Source organism: Mus caroli, chromosome 11 (genome assembly GCF_900094665.2).
Source record: "Mus caroli chromosome 11, CAROLI_EIJ_v1.1, whole genome shotgun sequence".
Lineage (NCBI taxonomy): Eukaryota > Metazoa > Chordata > Mammalia > Rodentia > Muridae > Mus > Mus caroli.
Window position 1 is genome coordinate 15,937,238 of NC_034580.1, and position 16,698 is coordinate 15,953,935.

A 16,698-nucleotide genomic window follows, 5' to 3' on the forward strand; every position below is an offset into this window, starting at 1 on the left:
GGAATGGCGCTGCCTACAGTGGGCATGATGTATCTCCCTACTGAATCAAGATAACCCACTCCAAGGCTATCTCTAGTGATTCTCATCAAACTGACCTTTGAGATTAACCATCAAGGATGCTTATAGGAGTCAAATCTGATCAGTATCTGGAACCTGCTTATCTTTCTTGCATTTGTGCGTCTGTGCTTTCAATCAGATTACAATGTCAGCGCAAGCTAGTGAACCTTGTATGCTGCTTTCTTTAGAAAGTATTGTTCTTTTGTAAAGGGCCAGTGAGGTATCCCTTACGGCAAAGATGCTAGAGACCTGAGTTTGATCCCCAGAACCCTCAAAAGGATAGAACCAACTCCATAGAATGGCTCTCTGATCTCTACATGTGTGCTGTGGAATGCATACCAACTAAATAAATAAACCGAGATAAGGTCTCACTATGTGGCCCTGGCTGTCCTAGAACGCACAGAGATCTGCCTGCCTCTACCTCCCAAGTGCTAGGATCAAACCATACCACCACACCTGCCTATAATTTTGCTTTTAAGCATCAGTGAGGGCTGGGCAGATAGAAGACTCAGTGGTTAAGATCCTGATGTGCTTGCAAAAGATCCAGATTCATATCCTATCACCCACCACTGGTGGCTCACAACTATGTACAACTCCAGTTCTAAGATATCCAACTCCCTCTTCTGTCCTCCTTGGACATCTCCACACAGGGATACACACATACATGCAGGCACACAAACCCATGAAACAAATTTTTCTAAATAAATAAAGAAAGAAATAAAGAAGAAAGTCTTGAAGCATTCGGTCCATGCCTTTAATCCCAACACTTATGAGACAGATCTCTGTGAGTTCCAAGACAGCCGTGCATCACAGCAAGACCCTGACTCTAAATAAATAAGCAACTGGCATTTGTACGGATGAGTACACACAATATAAAAGTGAGTACAGAACTGCTGTCCCCTTTTAGAGATTGGATCCGCACAGGTTCTGGGAGCAGCTGACCCAAGAGAGACGGGAGGTGGAGATTAAAAGTGAGACAGGACTATTTTCCCTCTTCAGGCGGAAATGACACTCCTTTGTGAGACAGGGGTCTCCTTGTAGCCCAGGCTGGCAGAGAACTCACTGGGTAGCAGAAGATGACCTTGAATGCAGCGATTTCCCTCCACCCACATCCTGGGATTACAGGCGTGGTCTCACGCTGGGTTTATAGGCTTCTGAGGCCTGATTGACTTCGGGGCTCATTCTTGCTGGGTAAGAATTAGCAGCTGGGCTCAAAACTGACCCCAAGGCGGGCGACCATCCTATGTACATGGTCTCTCCCACAGGAAGGGCTCACAACTAAGGCAAGCTTGTGGATCTGGCAAGCTTGATTCGGTTTCCGCCTTTTCCTAAAATGCCCCGAAGAAGAGTCCAGGGCTCTTTCTTCACCGCGGTCTTTGGCAGCCAGCCGGCTGTCAGTGGCGCCCCGGGCTGTAACACTGTCTGGTTTTTCCCTGAACAGCGGTTGCCGCGGTCCTACCCCCAGGTCACCTTCCCAGAAGATGATGAAGAAATTGTACGCATCAACCCCCGAGAGAAGATCTGGATGACCGGTTATGAAGATTACCGGCACGCGCCGGTTCGCGGCAAATACTTAGACACCACAGAAGACGCAGACTCCTACGTGCGCTTCGCCAAGGGCGAAGTCCCCAAACACGAATATACCTATCCCTATGTTGATTCTTCGGACTTCGGCTTCGGGGAGGATCCCAAAGGTAGTGTGATCAAGACACAGCCGCCCAGGGCCAAGTCCCGTCGGCGGAAGGAGAACGGCGAACGGTCGCGGTGTGTGTACTGCAGGGATATGTTTAATCACGAAGAGAACCGAAGGGGCCACTGCCAAGACGCGCCCGACGCCGTGAGAACTTGCATTCGCCGGGTGAGCTGTATGTGGTGCGCGGACAGCATGCTGTACCACTGTATGTCCGACCCCGAGGGAGACTACACTGACCCTTGTTCGTGTGACACAAGCGATGAGAAGTTTTGCCTCCGGTGGATGGCTCTAATTGCCTTGTCTTTCCTGGCCCCTTGTATGTGCTGTTACCTGCCCCTCCGGGCCTGCCACCACTGTGGAGTGATGTGCAGGTGCTGTGGTGGGAAGCACAAAGCCGCCGCGTGACTCGGGTCCCCTACTTTCTGCTTCTCCATCCACGGCCACAGGCAACTTGTCTCTTGCGCACTCCCCCATCTTCTCCCTGGTTCCCTTCCAACTCCAAAAGGCTAGGCCGATAAGAGGAGGCCAGGCTCTGTGGTCCCTTGGTGACATCATTCCAAACCTGGGGTAGCTGCCGCCCCCTGTGTCAGCCACCTACCCCCTCTCGCAGTGTTCTGAGGAAAGGAGCCTTCGGCATAGACTCGTGTATTTTACCAGCCTATAATCGTGCTGTCTTTCCTGAGTGTTGGTTTCCTGCCCCTCCTTCTCATCTTTCTGGTTCTGCAGACTTGGAGGGGTTTATTGATTCCCCCGCCCCGCCGCCCCTCCTCCCCCCGCTCTGTGACTGTTTTTTTTTTTTTCTTCGTCTCCCCATTCGGCTTGCCTGTCGCTAACTAGCATAGGTCCCTCAGAGATGTGACAGAATGATGAAGCCGGCACCACAGCATGTTGTTATGTGAGGAGGCAATCTGGATAGCAAGCATGTACCACAAAACAATAGTACTTTAACTCCTAACGCCAAGTCTCCCCATCAGCTGCCGGTTTTGTCTTTAACCTGCTATCATCTCTTCTCCTGCCCCCCCCCCATGAATTAATTCACTAATGCAAAACAATCACTTTTTAAATGACTTTTTGAGCCTTAAATCCATACTGACTTGTGAGAATCAGGAAAGAATGTCTCAAGCTGCTTTGCACCCTCTTGGACCAGGGCTTGCAAGGGGATTTGGGTTTCTGTGAGCTTGCTCAGTTTACCCATAAAATAAGACTTTTTAGAATTGCGTTGCCACTTCTAAAATCCTAGCAATACTTAGAATAACACATCAGTGAGATAAATTTTACTCAATTATTTTACAAACCAAATTGAGTTATTCAAACACAAGCCAGTATTCTGTGAACAAGTTCCAGATGAAAAACACAGAAGTTGTGAATGAAGTTGTAGCCATTCCCTGCCCCTGCACTATATTTTTCGGGGTGCATTTTAAATACTATCGATTCAAACACTGGTGGCTTGCATTTTTTTAGGTATATATTTTTGGTTAGTTTGGGGGGGGTTGTTTTGTTTTTTAATTTGAGGCTCAATTCTTCATTTATACTTGAAAAAAACAAGGCCATATGTAAAGAAAAAAAAAACCCTTTCAATGCCTAAGTGTCTTCTATCACTCCACACCCACAGTTGCCACCTGGGGTGCACAGATAAGGGTAGGTCACCAACTGATTATGCCTGTCCCTGAGCCATGCAAAAGGCTCCTAATTTGCTGGGGGTGGGGGGAGCACATATGCATATATATATATATGTGTGTGTGTGTATATATATATGAGAATAGCCAAATCCTAAGAAAAAAGACAAGCGGAAGTGGTTACCGATACCTAGCATGGTACAATCAGAGCTCCGTGGGGACTGTAGGGAGCAGGTTGTTACTACTGGCCATTCTTCCCACAGTGATTAACGGCGGGTCCCCTTTAGTCCACCACCCCCCAAGCTCAGTCCCCTTTAGGTCTCCTTCTCTCCCCCCCCTCACCCCCTTTGCACACAGACATCCGTCTTTAAAGGAAAAGGCCTTTTGTCCAGTCAGTCAGTCATACCGGGAGAAGCTAGCCATGCATCCCTTCCCGGCAGTGCTTTCTGCTCGCCCGACAGACAGCCTGTCGTGTTTCTTTGGACAGATGGACCATCAGTGTAGATAATCAGCATGCTTGTGCATTACGTGGAGGTTGGAGGTGGGAGGTGTCAACTTTGTTGGGATGACTGGTTGGGGCTCTCTGTTGTCAACAAGATGCGGAAAGCGGTCGTCTCCACCATTGTGGATGGAGGGGGTCTCTGTGCTAGGAGACTCTATAGACTGCCTCCAGCCGCCCTCCAGTGCTGTGGAGAGACTGTCCCCAGCCTGAGGGACTCTCCTCGGGCCCTCTCGCCTCTCTACCAAGCACAACACTAATCCTGTTTCCTTAAATCTCCGTTCAAGTGCCCCTATTTATTTCAGTGAGAATGCGTGTCCGGTTGCCTCTGTCCCTGTTTGTGCGTCCTTCCTCCCAGCCAGTTCCCACCCTCCTAAGAGTTATGCCAGTGGATCTCACTCCTCTGTGCATCACCTATCTTTGGTTTGTGAAGGCAGCAGTTAAGGGCACAAAGACAGCCATGGGGACATTTATGTAAATATGTTTAATTGCCACACTGCAGCTGAACGGTGTGTAGTATTTTCCCAGTCAGCTTTGCCATACTGACGTCAATCATTTGAGAGAAATTATTCAGATTTTATTTTTATATCCATGGTAACAAAACCTAACCAAAAGGTTTCCTGTTCAGAAGTTCCCCTAGCTCTCATCCCAAGCTATTCGCTCACATTAACAAATTAAAGTGCCTGAAGCATAACGCATTTATTTACCTGTATACTAAAACCCCTGTTGTATTGATTTTTTTTTTATAATAAGCCTTTTTACCTCTGTAAAAATATATATATATATACAAGCGTATGATGTACATTTTAGTTCTTAACTTTTTTATGGTTTCTAATATGTATGACCAATGTAGCCATTGCTTTGAAATGTAAATATAAACACGTCCTATCAGACTATTGGCTTTGGGGTATTTGTCTGGCTGGAGTCCTCACACACAGAATGGGATGGGGTTTCCTTCAAAGAAGAACATGCGACGTGGGTCTTTTTTTGTGAGGCCCTTCCCACCTGTGGTTATATTCGGGGGGGGGGGAATAACATATCCCCTTCCTCCACAGGGAGAACCCCGTTCCTTCCTAGCCAGTCTTGCCTCAAGCCCTCCTCAGAGAGAAAGGCAGTACTTCCTTTGAGCTGTTTTCCCCTCATCCCTGCTGAAGCCCAGAGGGGGTGGGGGATGGGAGGCCATTCGAAGACTGCACCAGCCCATGGTCTTGGGCAGCTCTCGGCTCACTTTCCAGCTCTTCTGGATACCAGAAAGCTACAGCATTCCCCAGGTGAAAATAAAATAGGTATTTTGAGGATTACAGAAGAGAAGTGGTTTCTCCATAGTTCCTCCCATCTTAGTTTTAACTTTCCCCAGAAAGGAGGGCGTTTCTAAGCCACTGGCAGATGTCAAATACAAGATGGGTGCTTAACGTTAGGAGGAGATTTAAGGCTCCCCCAAGAGCTGGTGTGGGGGTGGGGGGTCACATCCTGAACCCTCACTTGACCTACACCCTTCCCAATGTTCTACAGCCCTGACACCAAAGCTAAGAATGGGAATCGAGGTGATCCTAAAATCAACGAGGCTGAGGGCCTATGTGGGCCGGCTAGTGACAAGCTTCCAGGTCCCTCCCCACATGAGAAGTGGGCCACTTGTTCCAACTGCTTCAGGAATGAACAGAGACTTCAATATCAGGAACCAGGCTGGCTCTGGCTGTGACTCTCATTTTTATTCCTCCAAAGAGTGAAGTGTTCGTATACAGTTCACACTTAGGGAGGCCTGTAACGAGGTGATGTCGCTGGATCAAGGCCCCGAGAGTCTGCTGTCCGATGACTACCTTTCTCGGTTTCCTCTTGTATAAATGTTACAGGACCCTAATCCAGCTCCCTGCCCTCCCTTTCCCCCTTGCTAAGGGGGATGAAATCCTACCAGAAGCAGAGTCGGTCTGTCAAGGAGGTTGAGCTGGAACAAGCTTGTATCACAAAACATACCACCTTAATTTTTTTTTAAGTTTTATTTTTATTTATGCTTGAAGGATTTGGGGGGGTTTTGTTTGTTTTGTTTTTTATTTATATGTTGGTATACATATATGCAAGTGTCCGTGGAGGCCAGAAGAAAGTATCAGACCCCTGAAGCTGGAATTGTAAGTGGTTGTAAGCCACCCAGGATGGATGCTGGGAATTGAACCCTGGTCCTACAGACAGGCATGGACCGCCCAACCCCCACATCTGGTGAATTTATTCAGTGATACAAACCATCTACTTTTAAAGTGACTTCGAAGTATTGAGCTTTGAGACAATGTGTTGAGGCAAAGATGACTCCAGAGCCACTCAGCAGGTAAGAGGACTTGACACACCATCAGAGGACTCACCTTAAGTCCAGACATACCTTTAATCCCAAGGCAGGAGGATCTCTGAGTTTGAAACCTCCTCTACAGAGAAACCCTGTCTCAGAAACAAACAAACAGGTAACAACAAAGCCCATCTAAAGCAAGATTGGTGACAAAAACTGGGGGATTGCTTTGACTTCAGTGTTGGCTTGTGCTCTATAATGAATTCCAGGAGCCCGAGCTATGTCCAAAGGCCATCTTTCCAGGAAGCCAATAGAGATTTATATAGGATTAGCACCAGCTATCAGGTGCCTTCTACAGAGGGGGGCCTGCACCTAGAGACACCCGTGGATCCTAGTCCACACATCTCAGAACACATCACTTCTTTCTAGGGCCACTCCACACTGTTCATCTGTTCTGCTCAGGACATCACATGTGGAGAGGCTGGAGGAGAGACTGCCCAAAGAAAACAGATTCCCCCCTCGTGGTGGAAAAGGGTCCGGTGAGGTGAGATAGGATGTGAAGGCTGGCCTGGACAAGTACAGCCCTTAGAGGTTCCATAACGCGATCCACAGGACCCAATCACTTCCTTGGTTCCTTGTTTGTTCTGGCCCTGAGGAAAGACGGGTTGCAGAAGAAGACAGCCTGCTCACTGCACAGTAGGCCGAAGCACAGGGCAGACAGTTTGTTAATGAATCCACAATTCACTCCATACTTTTTCTAACTGCACTTTTCGGTTTGGTTTTGCTTTCTTCCTGACACTTATGTCAGTGATGCCTGCAGAGGCACACAGCTCGCTGGACTCTGGGCAGCCAGAATGTACAACATGGAGAAAAGCCAGTGACCTGTCAAAGCAGTTCTGTGGACAGAGCTGGTACCAGCTCAGAGGAACTTGCCCGAGATAGAGACACAGTATATTCAGGGGACTGTCTGTCTGAACTCAAGACACATTCCCCTGAATGGTGGACATCCATCCCCAAAATTAGGCCACTCACTTCCAAGGGGAAAGCACGGGCTGTGAAGGGCCTGCAGGACAGTTTGCAGTTTGTCATGGAAAGCAGGCGGGCTTGTAAATGGACACCCGAGCTTGTGCCAACAGCCAGAGCTACAGGTGATCTTACTGCAGGCCTTTGGGCTTTGTGGTTGTGAAATAAGACGGTTATCTACCCCACACCTGTTGGATCTGTTTTCTCTCTTAGCAGTGCTGGGAATCAAACCTAGGGCCTTGTACAAGCTGAGACCCCACAGCTCCCACCCTAACCCCATGAGGTCGGCCTAAGCCAGACCCTTGAAGGGCAGGGAGCCCACCCTGCAACAGTGCCAGCCTCAGCCTCTCTCCCTGACCTCTCAATCTTGCATCTTTCATATCTTGCAAGCCAACACCAATGGACAATACTGCCAAGCTCTGCATCCAACTTGGGATGAACCCAACCTGCACCTCACCCCTCACCCCTGCACCCCACCCCAAACCACACAGCCTCTGTGTGCTGACTCTAGAGAAATACATTCCTAGACACCTGCTTTTGAGGACCAAGGAACCTCTTCCGCTTTTTATTTTCTTTAAATGAACTTGAACAGTCAGTGGGTATGGTTTTTGCCTTCAAGACACATGGTCCCAGCAGAAGCCAGGCCTCCCTCCTTGCAGCGGGTGCTAATCTCTTCAATAGTTAAGCTGAGTTGGTTTGAGTTGCTCACACCTTTCCTCCAGGAACAACAGATGCTCTGTCCCAGACTGTGGATGGTGTGCACTGGGTGGTTTCTGAAGGGCTTTCTTCCCTTCAGCTCGTACTCAAAGTTACAGGAACTACTGAAAGGGGCGCTGAGTGCAAGCCCATTCCTGTGCTTTGGGGCTTAGCTCAGAGGTAGAACTTTGCTTGTATGCATGCGGAACTAGGTTCTTTTTCCAGCACAAAACAGACCACTGAATGATTTATATCTATCTGTGCACCCACCTTTAATCCCAACACTTGGGAGTCAGAGGCAAGTGGTTTTCTGTGGATTTGAGGCCACCCAGTTTGAGTTCTCACTACATAAGAGACTTGTCTCTAAAAGAAAAAAAAAAGTTTAAACATTCTTTTTAGAAAATGAGAAAAGCGAGTCTAATAATTCAAGGAAGACAGCTGCCAGTGCGTGCTGCCATGGTAAAACTCAGGCACTCAAACACATATCTGAGTTTTGAAAAAAACGTGTTTGACCAGTTGCCCAGCAGATTTTCCTCCTGGTGAATAAGAACCTACAGTTAATGACCATGCTCCTGACCTTGAGGCCCATGACCTCATCTTTGGTCTGAGACCTGCTGCCACTTTGCATATTACTGTAAGGCTGCCAGGGAATCTGCCAGGATGGTGCACGGGGAGTGTCGGTCGGCTGAGTGACAGGAAGAAATGAGAATTAGTTGGGCATGATGACACCTCTGCCCATACTGTATAATGCTTGCTGGAATCTCTGCATGGAGGAGGCAGAGGCTCAAAGTCAAGGTCATTTGAGGCCAGCCTGGGCTATATAAGACCCCGTCTTTTTAAAAAAAAGCAGGGGTAGAGATATAGTTCAGTGGTAGACGAACACTTGTGTGGTTTCACTCCTCAGCACCACTTGGGTAGGGGGCAAGGTGTATGTGTCTCTATGTGTAATATATAAAATAATGGGAATGAAGTGGGCAAACTCTCAGAATAACGACTATTCATTGTACTTTTGCTTCCAAATGGTCAAAGTATGCAGCTATAAAGTTATACCTGGGCAAAAGATCCATTCAGAACAGAGATCGGATGTGACAAAAATAGTACATTCTCAGATTCTACAGAGCAACTAACCTTTAAGAAATTGCCAGTTGCGAGAGTAACCACTGAAGGCCAGGTGGGTGTGGAGATCTGAGCTGCTGCCTGAAGCCATGTTGGTGACAGTGAGCTGTGCTGCCCCTGGGGTTGATGCCCATGGTCCTTGTTACCACCAAAGGCCTTGGGAATGTCCATGGTCTGTCGGCGGCCCGTGCTGTAGCCAGAAACCATGTGGACGTCCATGATCCTTGCTGCTGCTGACTGTAAAGGGCAAGCATGCTTCTTTTGCAGTGGTATTGATGATTGCAGACTCACAGTTGAGAATGAGAGACATAGAAGGCCTCTGTGACAGCTTCTCTCCCCCACCCCTGCTTCCCATCCTCCACCCCCCCTAAAAAGAAAGTCTGGACAGAAAGTCATTGGAAAAAAAAAAAAAAAAAAACTCTTAAAAGGGATCTGGGAGGCGGTGGCACACGGGTGGAAGCAAAAGTGCAATGAATAGGACAGTTATTCTGGAGGGGTTGGCCCACTTCATTCCCGTTATTTTGTATATTACACACACCTTGCCCCCTACCCGAGTGGTGCAGTGGAGTGAAATCACACACTTGCAATCCCAGCACTCCGGAGGCAGACAAATCTCTGAGTTCCCTGCCAGCCTGATCTACAGAGTGAGTTCCAGGACAGCCAGGGCTATAGTGAGACCCTGTCTCAAAAAATAAACAAAAAAAGTTATGATATGGAGAGGGGAGCCAGGGAAAGATGGCTCAGTGGTTAAGAGCATTGGCTGCTCTTTCAGAGAATTTGGGTTCAATTCTGGGAACCCACATGGCAGCTCACAACTGCCTATAACTCCAGTTCTAGGATATCTGGAACCCTCACACAGACATACATAAAAGGCAAAACACAGATGCACATAAAATAAATGAATCTAAAAAAAAAAAAAAACAGGTTGTGATAGGGATGCTGAAGTGTAGCTCTTCCAGCTGATGGCTTCTGGCAGGAGTCCGGGAGGGAAGGACGCCGTTTTCTTAAAGGGGCTGACCACTGGGAGTTTGACCGTGCTGTGGTGAGAATATGGACAACACAAATTGCACTTGGTATTTTTTTTTTTTCTTTTTCTTTTCTTCTTTGTTTTAGAGAAGGTCACCAGACCTGGGAGGACTGGGAAATAAGTGGTCAGGATGCATTATGGGAATTTTCCAAATAATCAAAAAATACATGTTTTAAAAAGAAAAGAGGGCTGGTGAGATGGCTCAGTGGGTAAGAGCACCCGACTGCTCTTCCAAAAGTCCGAAGTTCAAATCCCAGCAACCACATGGTGGCTCACAACCACCCATAATGAGATCTGATGCCCTCTTCTGGTGTGTCTGAAGACAGCTATAGTGTACTTACATATAATAAATAAATAAATCTAAAAAAAAAGAAAGAAAGAAAGAAAGAAAGAAAGAAAGAAAGAAAGAAAGAAAGAAAGAAAGAAAGAAAGAAAGAAAGGAAGGAAGGGCTGGTGAGATGGCTCAGCGGGTAAGAGCACTGACTGTTCTTCCGAAGGTCCTGAGTTCAAATCCCAACAACCACATGGTGGCTCACAAACATCTGTAATGAGATCTGATGCCCTCTTCTGGTGCGTCTGAAGACTGCTACAGTGTACTTACATATAATAAATAAATGAATCTTTAAAAAAAAAAGTGTCAGTGGCGAAAGGTCCAGGTGGGGGAAACGACATTTAAAAAAAAAAAAGAAAGAAAGAAAAGAAAAAGCTGTAATTGTGAATTTGGCTTAGTACCAAAGAACAATTCACAGGATTTCAAGAAGTTATTAAAATCCTCTTACCCGCCAGGTGTTTACCTTTACCCCTAGCACCCAGAAGGCAGAGGCAGGTAAATTTCTGAGTTCAAGGGCTGCTTGATCTATATAATGAAACCCTGTCTAAAGGGAAAACAAAAAAGAGATTAAAATGGACATGTGCACAAATCCTCTTACCCCTCCCATAACAGACCAGTCTGAAGTCAGATTTTCTCCATATTCATCACCAAAATAACACCGTGGAGCTGGGGAGCTGGAAGGACAGATCAATGGCTAAGAACACTTACTCCTCTTGTAAACCCAGGCTGGGTTCCCTGTACCTACTGATGGTTCACATCTACCTGTAACTACACACACACACACACACACACACACACACACACACACACGCGCGCGCGCGCGCATACACATAAATAAAATAAGGTAAATAGATATATTTTTAAAAACATATCCACAACAGATTGAATTCACAAGCAGTTATGAGAATCCAGCTCTATTCCATTACAAATATTTGCAAAGTAAAAGTCTTTTCATTTATATGGAATGGAGAGATGGCTCAGGGGTTGAGAGTACCAGCTGTTCTTCCAGAAGGCCTGGGTTCAATTCCTAGCACCCACATTGCAGCTCAACTGTTTATAATTCCAGGGGATCTAACGCCTTCACATAGACATACAAGCAAAATAGCAATGTGCATAAAATACAAATCAAATCATTTTAAAGTTTTTTTAAGATTTATTTTTGTTATTGTTGGTTTGGTTTGGGGAGTTAGGGATGGTTGGATGGTTCTTCTACTCTGGAGTATCTTAAGGGTTTTTTTTTGTTTGGTTGGTTTGATTTAGCTTGGTTTTTGTTTCTGTTTGTTGTTTAGTTTGGGGTTCTTTGTTTTGCTTTTTTTGTTGTTGTTTTGAGGTTTTTTTGTTTTTGTTTTTTGAGACAGGATCTCACTATGGAGCCTTGGTTGGCCTGGCACTTACTATGTAAACCGTGCCCAGCCACATTTAATTTATATTGTATTTATTTATTTTTGTTTACTTTTTGTGCATTGGTGTTTATCTATGTGAGTGTCAGATCTCGGAGTTACAGTGAGCTGCCACGTGCTAGAATTTGAACCCGAGTCCTCTAGAAGTGCGCCTAGTGTTTTCAACCTCTGAGCCATCTCTCCAGCCCTCAGTTTTAATTTCTAATGCAGTCATATTAATAAGCATAACCAGGGTAAGCTGGGTGTGGTGGTGAATGCCTTTAATTCTAGCCTTCCCAAGACAGAGGCAGATAGATCATGTTGAGTCTCTCCTGGTCTTTTCTATACAGCGTTCCAGGCCAGCAAGAGCTCCATAGTGAGACCTTTTCTCAGAATCAAAACAAAACAAGAACAGATTTGTAAGGATCTTTGGGGCTGGAAAGTTGGGTCACCAATTAATCGTACTGGCTGCTCTTCCATAGGATCTAGGTTTAAACCCCGGCACTCTCAATTGGCTGTAACTCCAATTCCAGGGGATCTGGCGCCCTCTTCTGGACTGCTTTGGCACTGCATACACGTGGTGTCCATTCATACATGTAAGCAAACCACCCCACACATAAAAGAATAAAATTTAAATTATAAAACATCTATGTGTACCTACACAAGAGTCTTTGGAACTCTCAATAACCTTTAGGTATATAAAAATATATTGAAAACAGAAAACGTTTGCCCTCTTCCTATTTCTGGTCAACAGAATATTTTGTGGTTATTTCCAGCCCTTTTCTCTTTTTTTCTTGGTGTGTGTATGGTGTGTGTATGGTGTGTGTATGGTGTGTGTGTGTGTGTGTGTGTTTAGAATCTGACAGTGGGTGTCAGTTTCTCTCTCCCACCCCCTTTTTGAGAAGTTCTTTTGCTGAACCTGGAACCCACCAATGAGCTTCAGCTCCCACCTGTCCCCAATGTCCCCAGCCCCTAACCTCCTGTTCCCACCTGTCCCCAATGTCCCCAGCCCCTAACCTCCTGCTCCCACCTGTCCCCAATGTTCCCAGCCCCTAACCTGCTCCCTCCTGTCCCCAATGTCCCCAGGCCCCAACCTTCTGCTCCCAAGGCTTCTCATGTGGGTTCTGGGGCTCTGAATTCACGACATCCTGCTTGCATGGCAAGCACTTTACTTCCACAAAGCAATCCCCTCCACCACCTCCTCCTCCTCCTCCTCCTTCTTCTTGTAGGAGACAGGGTCACATGTAGCCCAGATTAGCCTTGAATTCATTATGTAGCCAAAAATAGGTTTGAGCACCTAATCCTCCTGCCTCAGTCTCCTGAGTGCTGGGATTACAGAGAGGTACTTCTGCACTCAGCCTGTCAATCCTGCCCTTCACTCCCTTGGCCTAGAGTGGCTCTGTCTCCTCTGGTTTTGGTTATTTTGTATCCCTATTCTGCTCTTTGTATCTTATCTTAGACCTTTGGTTCTTTTGTTCTAAGTCCAGTGAGTTCCGGTCCAGCATCATGCAGCTGTCACGACCCAGTTATCTGAACCCAGCATCTAGTTCACTCAGGACAGTAACATTCAGGGAGATGTGTGACTTCCGGGGCTTGAGGACAGCTCTGCTATCTTTCTGTTGGCTCTCTGTTGTTGGTGGTTTTCCATTGCATAGGGAGCCATGTGGCTCAGCCCTGGTCATCAGACAAGGCAAATGTGAATGGGTGCCCAAAGCTCCTTTGTGTAGATTTATGCCTGCTTAGTTTTGATGTTCATGCCTGGCGACTGTTACCAGGATATTTCTGAGCCAGCCAACAGTTGGATCTGCTGCCCACCTCTTGGGTTCCTTAAGGGAGAGAATTCAGTATAGGTCTTGTCTGTCTGAGCAGCTGCACTCCACACCCTAACCTCTCTTCCATGTCTTTCTAAATATCTTGAGGAGTTGACACATGCTCGAAGCTTGCTCTCTGAGGGAGGGCCAGGGGACCTTGGTATAGGGCTCAGCTGGTAGTTACTAAAGTGTTTGCTTAACACTGGGTTTGATCCTCTGCACCACAACCAACAAGAGAAAACACTGGGAGAAGATAAGTTCTACCCTAATGGAAGATGGTCATCAACCAAGGGGTTGGGTGAAATGAAACTGGTCCTTTCAGCCCTGGGCCTGTCTGGCTCAGAGCTGCTAACGGGAATGGCAGGAAATCTGAGAACGCTCTCCTGCTCGAATCCCCGGGACGATCCAATAAGTGAATGTCCTGCCAGGACACTGGCTCCTGACCTGTCTTTGCTTGAGGGCTGTTGCCAGGTTTCTGGTTCCTGTGAGCTGCCTGGCAGTCTAATAGGAATACCTTAAGCCATATCAGGTGCATCTTGCCCTGCATCTACATTCATCTGGGAGTCCTTGGGATTGATATTTGTGGCTTGATGCGAAAATCAGCCCACGTAGTTTCCCTCTTTGTCAGGCTTGGATAATAACCACCTCCAACTCACGCTTTGCCGGGCTCCTTTTGGGTAACTTCCAAAAAACCCTTCTCCCTTCCAAAAGAAAGAAAATCGATCCTGTCTGCCCAACCTTAAAAGCTGATAATTACAGCATCATAAAACCGTCCTGTTCGGTGCAGTGACAGAGAGAACTGACAGGACGCTGGGGTCCCTGGTACTTCTGAGTCTCCCCATCTGGGCCCAGGAAATGTGCTGTGGCCCCTACGTGACGCCTTTTGGTGACTGTCTTTGCTTCCTTACCAGCCTAGTGGTCCTTTAAAAGTACATCACTGCCGGGCGTGGTGGCGCACGCCTTTAATCCCAGCATTCTGGAGGCAGAGGCAGGCGGATTTCTGAGTTCAAGGCCAGCCTGGTCTACAGAGTGAGTTCCAGGACAGCCAGGGCTATACAGAGAAACCCTGTCTCGAAAACAACAAACAACCAAACCAACCAACCAAACAAACAAACAAACAACAAACAAAAGTGCATCACTGCAGGAGCCAAAGCCCAAAGACTCCCATAGTGGGGTCTTCCATTCTGCAAACCTGATGTGCACCTGTGACGCCTTCTTGGATGCATTCATGCCCCGAAGACCCATTCATCCGCTTCTAAATTCCTTTTGCAGAAAGCAGGCAAGCTTGAAGGAGGTCTGAGTCAGAGCACGGGGCCTAGCTATCGGCCGGCTGCCACTGCCTCCTGCCACGGCAGGCTTGACAGGGAGGGAAGCAGACAGGGAGGGAAATGGTGGGCTTTCAGCTGCTGTTTTTGTTTTGAAGGAAGGGAGAAGGTGGAGGGCGGGAGAGATCTAAGGTGCACATGTAAAGGACACTCAATGTGAGTACATTTGCAGTGTGGGGGTGGGGTGGGGCTAGGAGATCACGTGTTCTGCATGACTCATCCCTCTCCAGAAGACAGAATGCTTTGCGCTCATCCCTCATCTTCTGGTATTTTGGAAGTCTCCTTCCTCCCTCAAATGCTGGGAGGAGACAAGGCTCCTAGGAGAGCTATGTCTGAACTTTCAAGTATCTCTGCATTTGCTTCATCTCCTCTCATCTGACTAGGGTTATTTCCCATTTCTCTACAAAGAACTGGGTCAGCTGCACTGAGGGTGCAAAGGCCACAGCGCGGAAAGGGAAGAAGCCCATGCTCTCTGGAGTCTGACCTGACGCTAGTAATCTGGATTGGCAGTGCTCACTGAGGGTGTCTGAGGCAGCCCCAGGCAGAGTTTGCATCAGCAAGGATGGTGGTCAGGCTGGGAAGAGGAGTCTTCGTCTCTACACTCCCTGTGCTGAGGTAGATGCATACTCTGGCTGGGACCACAGGGCAGCTGCCCAGAGCTGGGAGTCTCCAGTAGCTGTAGTGTGGCCCACAGTTAGAGGACACAGCAAGTTGCACAGTCTCTCAGGGCTGTCTCATTCCCTTGCTGCTAGAGTCATGAGGAGGCTGGTCTGTTACCTAGGGAACGCTCACATTTCATTTGTTCTAGGAGATGGAGGACAACCTCATTTCCTATGCTCATGGGCACACTGCGTGTTCACTGCCTCCTATTGAAAAACATAGAGCTCTGAGGCTTTGAAGATAATAACTCCGTGGGTAAGAACAGTTGTGAGGCAAGCCTGAGGACTTGGGTTCAAATACCAAGAACCCACATAAAAAGGCAGGCATGGCTGCATATACCCAGCATAGCAACAGGTTCAGTGAGAAATTCAGTCTCAAAAGGATACGCCAGAGAGTGGTACAGATACACCTAGGGTCTTCCAGTGTGTGCGTGGTGCGTGTATGAGTGGGTGCAGGTGCGCGTGTGTGTGCACGAGCACATTGTATGTGTACACATGTTCACACAAGTGTTCGTGCACACACACAATTTTCTTTCTTTTTTTTTGGTTTTTCGAGACAGGGTTTCTCTGTATAGCCCTGGCTGTCCTGGAACTCATTCTGTAGCCCAGGCTGGCCTCGAACTCAGAAATCCGCCTGCCTCTGCCTCCCAAGTGCTGGGATTAAAGGCGTGTGCCACCACGCCCAGCTTCAACACACACACACACTTTTTAAAGAGAGCTCTGTACACCATGTGGTGGAGGCTCAGGAGGTTGAAAAAGGAAGATGGCTTAAGTCCTAGGTCTGTCTGGACTACCCAGTAAGACCTTGGCTCAAAAAAACATAAAAAAACAAAAGGAAAAAGGTATAAAGCTACCTCTGCAATTCAGAACTTTCAGAGGCTGGGTTTAGTGTTGGAGAAGCACTGCACCCAACGACTGAAATTCCCAGGCCTGCTGTGGCCTGTGCTTGCTGCTTTGGGGAGCAGTTGTTGGGATATTTGCCTGCTGATAATTTATGGTACTTAAGCGCAGCTTGTATCTTGGAGGTTTTTGTGACTTATGTTATAAGATAGTTAGGAAAGAAAAGAAGAGAAGAGAAAAAGAAAAGAAAAGGAACATATTTTACAGATAAATCTGCCCAGCAGCCTCGAAATGTTATTTTGGTCCCCAAAGCTATTAACAGTTTCCAACAATCCTGCATTCACTCCATGCTTG

The 16,698-nt window shown here is 47.2% G+C and overlaps 1 protein-coding gene and 1 long non-coding RNA gene across 3 annotated transcripts in view; one reads left to right on the top strand and one right to left on the bottom strand.

The window, feature by feature from the left end:
• Positions 1-4,755, top strand: part of Spred2 (sprouty related EVH1 domain containing 2) — a 101,180-nt gene extending 96,425 nt beyond the window's left edge. For both annotated transcript variants that reach the window (XM_021177869.2, XM_029483225.1), the window contains exon 6: positions 1,499-4,755. In XM_021177869.2, the coding sequence (XP_021033528.1) occupies positions 1,499-2,155 (657 nt within the window). In that variant the 3' untranslated portion in view covers positions 2,156-4,755. The remainder of the gene's footprint in view (positions 1-1,498) is intronic.
• Positions 4,756-6,071: 1,316 nt separating this feature from the next.
• Positions 6,072-9,598, bottom strand: LOC115032519. The gene is made up of 4 exons (XR_003838175.1): positions 9,511-9,598; positions 8,985-9,209; positions 8,127-8,219; positions 6,072-6,787 (listed from the first exon to the last, which is right to left on the bottom strand). It is a non-coding gene; the product is annotated as an uncharacterized LOC115032519 (long non-coding RNA).
• Positions 9,599-16,698: the final 7,100 nt, after the last annotated feature.